The following is a 4,895-nucleotide window of genomic DNA, read 5'->3' as shown; positions in this document are numbered from 1 at the left end:
AGTAGGGCTGCACGATAAATCGCATGCGATATTTAACGCGCATCTTGTCAGTAAAGCCATTCTGTAATCAGCGGTAAATCTCCATCACGTGCGGGCTTTCACATGGAGCAGCATTAACTACACAGAGCCGTTGTTCACTGACGAGCTGCGCAAAACATGCGCAAAATATGATCGTGGTTTTAAATATCGCATGCGATTTATCGTGCAGCCCTACCGTGAACACACACCCGGAGCAGTGGACAGCCATGTGCTGCGGCTCCCGGGGAGCAGTTGGGGGTTCGGTGCCTAGCTCAAGGGTCTCACCTCAGTCGTGAGAGCTTTTTATCGTTTTTAAATATGTTGTGCGTTTTAATAGACCGGTGACGACCGCACAGAGTAGCATTATAACAGAACTTTCAAATGTATCTAGTATGATAAAACAGCGTTGCTTTTTTTTTCCCCCACATACGCACGACCGGAAAGAGCGTAAGCGGTCGACTGTGGCATAATAAAAGCTCCGCTGCTTTCAAGTCGTGTGTAACGCTCGTTCAACGGCCTCGTTTCACTTCGACGGCTTTAGGCCTCACCCTGCTTCATTCTACTACGTTAACAAATCAATAGCTCATCCATGAACATGATTTCTGCCCGAGTCCCGTCGGATTGCATCGACTGTGGGGATGAAGACGACAACTCCCATGATTCCACACTCATTCACGGTGTCATCAAACTACGCCTTTGTCTATTTGTTTATTTTGAATACGCGCCCTCTAGCGGCGAAAATTACATGTTGTGCCTTTTAAGGGGAAATCGGACGCCCATTTTCCATGAGTTGGTATGGTTCTTTAGGGTCTTCATGAAATGTCTACAATTCCTCAGTGGTCGTGTAAAACAACACCCATTTTACCTTGTCAAAAAAAGCTCTGTTTACAGCGACCCGTTTTGATGCATGAGCCACACAAGACACATTTATATGCAAACACCATGTCAAAGTGAATTTTGCATCTGATGTCCCCTTTAAATCGCAGAAAAATATTAATTAGTTTATTTTCCCGCCAAATCGTACAGCCCTAGGTGCAGTGCTGTTTCCTGTCCTTAAATTATCTTCAGGTTGGCACGTGTATGGTTTGCTTCAGCGCTCAGATAAGAAGTATGACGAGGCCATCAAGTGCTACAGGAATGCTCTTAAATGGGACAAAGACAATCTGCAAATCCTCAGAGATCTCTCACTGCTGCAGATCCAAATGAGAGACCTCGAAGGTTACAGGGTAAGTTATTTTGAATGTAAGTGCTTCCATGTGTTAGGAAACTACAATGTTCCATGGTGCAAGCCAGTAAAAATACAGTTTTTTCCAAAGTCATCCTTTCACTCAAATTGTTATGGTCATAATATAATTTGTAACATTTCGTCTATCACAGGAGACCAGGTACCAGTTACTGCAGTTGCGGCCGGCTCAAAGAGCCTCTTGGATCGGTTATGCCATTGCATACCACCTTCTGGAAGATTATGAGATGGCTGCTAAGATCGTGGAGGAGTTCCGCAAAACACAACAGGTATTTTTTTCACTGCTTCCTGTCAGTTGTCATCTACACTAAGTTTATTGTTGCAGATAGCTTAGTAATGAATAACACCAAGTGTTTGTTTTTGGATGCCACTGAGGTTTGTTGTTGATTGTGTTTCAGACATCTCCAGATAAAGTGGATTACGAGTACAGTGAGCTGTTGCTTTATCAGAATCAGCTGTTGAGGGAGGCCGGGCTTAGCAAAGAAGCCCTCGATCACCTGACCAACTATGAAAAACAGATCTGTGACAAACTGGCTGTAGAGGAGATACGAGGTGTGTTTTTTTAATATGCATATATATTGGTTATTGGCTGAAATTAGAGGGTTTCTGTTTTTTTCCCGGCTGATTGCATGATAATCGGTGTATGCTCATTTTTCATATTTTGCTGTCATCTGATGCTTGCTTAATATTTAAAACAAACACTCATTTAATAACACTGTTAAATCCTAACAAATCTCAGAATGAATATTCATATTTTAATGCTGAACATGTTGTGTTGTGATGCCTAAATTCACTTATACCATTTAAATGTATTTATTTATTTCCTTTTTTTTTGTAGTTATTTAACTACCATTCAAAAGTTTTGGGTGGGTGAGATTTTATGTTTTTGAAAGAAGACTCTGATGCTCACCAAGACTGCATTTACTGATTTGGTGCTCAAGAAACATTTATTATTATTAATAGGGGTGCTCCAATTGATTGGCTACCGATCTCTATCGGCCGATAATGGCTTGGGGAAGTTTGATCGGCGGTCTCTATAAAGGTTGATCTCATAAACCGATCTCAAGCTGATGACGCGCCTGCTGTGAGAGGTTTGGCATGACATGCAGCGGCACCGTCTCAATCTCTGTCCGGCGCGGGTAAAATAATTATAATGCTGATGGTGAGGTGCAGTTGATATTTCTTCAGTAAATAACATAGAACCCCTTTAAACACGTCTATGAAAGATTGTATTACTGTACTGCATAAAAACAGAATCACAATGCTCAAAAAGCATTTTCAGTAACAACGTTTGGATTTGAAATCAAAAAGGATAAATGTTGTGTTTGTGGTAAACAGCCACGGATCAGTAGCGGACCTCTGTGTGAAAGCACAGTATGTGTCCGTGCTGCTTCTGCACCGCTTACATACTGCAAATGGACTGCATGCGCACTGCAAACGGAGTATGTGTGAACTTGGCATGAGGCTGCCTCACATACAGCTCACGAAATCTGGCTTGTGCTGTGTGTAAGCTATTGTGCAACAATTGCCCCATTGTAAAAACAAAAATGCACTGCATGATCAAACATTTAGGTGAGATAATTATATAGGCCTATGTGGTACAAAACACATCAATTGGTTAAGACATTGTGTAGGATAATGCATTATTTTTTCTTTTTATAATCTGAGCTCAAAAATGGAAGTGTGCTTAATGGGTATGTGAGCTTAATAGGTACGCTTACCCTATTTTTGAAAAATGTAAAAAAAAAAAAATGCCCCCCTCCACAAGAGTCACCTAAGAGGGGAATTCCCCCCATTTTCAAAAATGAAATTCAGGCCCTGAATGAATGTCTAAAAAAATCCTGACTGGAGCATCACTATAAATAACTCTAAATGATAAAAAGAAGGCTTTAAAAAGATCGGTATCGGCAGATACTGCTTCCTGTGATCGACAATCGGTGATCTGCCCAAAAATCCTGATCGGAGCACCCTTAATTATTAATATTGAAAACAGTTGTGCTGCTGAATATTTTTGTGGAAACTGGTACAATTGTAGGATAAAATGAGTAGATGAATAGCATTTATTTGAAATAGTAATCTTTTGTAAAAATGTTTAATGTCTGTACCGCCAATTTTCATGTGTCCGTGGTTAATAAAAGTATTAATTTCTTTCAAAAAGAATTGCTGACCTGAAACTTTTGAACGGTAGTTAATTTTTTATTTAAACAAAATAACAGAATTTTAATATTAATTGTATATTTTCTGCGTTGACATCCTTATTTGTGTCATGATGAACTTGTTTATCCTCTGCTGTCGCCGTTTCTTTAAAGCAACGTATGTTGATATGTGTGTAGGAGAGCTGCTTCTCAAGTTAGATCGGGCTGGTGAAGCTACGGAGGTCTACCACCGACTGCTGGAGAGAAACCCTGAGAACTGGAGCTATTATCAAGGGCTAGAGAAAGCACTCAAACCAAGTAAATATAAATTTTTCTGGACACAAATCTTGGCTGATTTTCATTTCTATTAATCCCTGATACTATGTCATACTGCTCTCAGAGAGTGTTGAGGGGAAGCAGAAAATCTATGAAGATGCCTGGGTTAAGTATCCTAAAGGCCTGGTGCCAAGAAGACTTCCTCTCAACTTCCTCACAGGTCAGCACCAGTCTTGTCAAATCAATAGGGCTGTTATGCTCTCATAATGTGTCTGTGTATGTGACCGCATTTGGCTCTCCCAGGTGAGAAGTTTAGAGAGTGTTTGGATCGCTACCTGAGGATGAACTTCAGCAAAGGATGCCCGCCTGTCTTTACCACACTTAAATCACTCTGCCATCAAAAAGACAAGGTGAGACGGGGCAATATAACCAACAAAATGTGTAGAAGGCGCCTGCTGTGAGAGGTTTGGCATGACATGCAGCGGCACCATCTCAATCTCTGTCTGGCACGGGTAAAATAATTATAATGTTGATGGTGAGGTACAATTCATATTTCTTCAGTAAATAACTTACAAAGTCATTTGAAAACTTTCTGTGAGATGTAATTTCACAAACAGCGTGAGTGAATCACCGTGCGCTCTCTCTTTCCTTCTCTAAATGCGCAAATGGCTTCAAATCAGCACATCGCGTCTGCACAATAAGCGAGCTGCACAGTTCACACAGGAATTGTCACTTGCACAATCGAGGCAGTGTTGCATCGTCACTAAAGTTTATAATTTTCATTTCTTTTTAATTCTTGCCAGTGTTCAATTCAGCACTTGCGTGCTCGCCTAGAGACGGTGCGCTCATGCACACTCAAAACACACACACATAACTCCAGGTTCACACATACTCTTGCTTATATTTATTGTGTTTAAAGGGGTCCTATTATGCTCTTTTACAAAGTCTTGATTTTGTTTTGGGGGTGTACTAGAACAGGCTCTCATACTAGGTTGTTCGAAAAACACATTATTTTTCACATATTTGACATTATTACAACTCCTCGCTCCCCAGTCTGGCATGAACGGCTCGAATAGTTCCTGTATCAAATGAAGGCCCGCCTTCTGAAATACGAAATGTGCTGTGATTGGTTAGCAAGGCCAGTGTGTGTTGTGATTGGCACCACTCGGCGCCTGGTCGGGAAATGTCACGCCCCTTACCATAGCCGCCTGCTGCGAGCTTCA

General features: G+C 41.2%; 1 protein-coding gene across 2 annotated transcripts in view; it reads left to right on the top strand.

The window, feature by feature from the left end:
• LOC107741278 (N-alpha-acetyltransferase 15, NatA auxiliary subunit-like) overlaps window positions 1-4,895 on the top strand; it is a 28,448-nt gene that overhangs the window by 5,829 nt on the left and 17,724 nt on the right. The window contains exons 4-9 of one of the 2 annotated variants that reach the window (XM_016553978.1): window positions 1,087-1,244; window positions 1,396-1,530; window positions 1,660-1,813; window positions 3,595-3,714; window positions 3,797-3,892; window positions 3,976-4,082. In XM_016553978.1, the coding sequence (XP_016409464.1) occupies window positions 1,087-1,244; window positions 1,396-1,530; window positions 1,660-1,813; window positions 3,595-3,714; window positions 3,797-3,892; window positions 3,976-4,082 (770 nt within the window). The remainder of the gene's footprint in view (window positions 1-1,086; window positions 1,245-1,395; window positions 1,531-1,659; window positions 1,814-3,594; window positions 3,715-3,796; window positions 3,893-3,975; window positions 4,083-4,895) is intronic. The other variant, XM_016553985.1, reaches the window with a different exon arrangement.

This window comes from Sinocyclocheilus rhinocerous, unplaced genomic scaffold, assembly GCF_001515625.1.
Source record: "Sinocyclocheilus rhinocerous isolate Xijiao unplaced genomic scaffold, SAMN03320098_v1.1 scaffold431, whole genome shotgun sequence".
Taxonomy (NCBI): Eukaryota; Metazoa; Chordata; class Actinopteri; order Cypriniformes; family Cyprinidae; genus Sinocyclocheilus; species Sinocyclocheilus rhinocerous.
The sequence above is the reverse complement of the archived record's forward strand: the minus strand, read 5'-3'. Positions and strand labels throughout refer to the sequence as shown.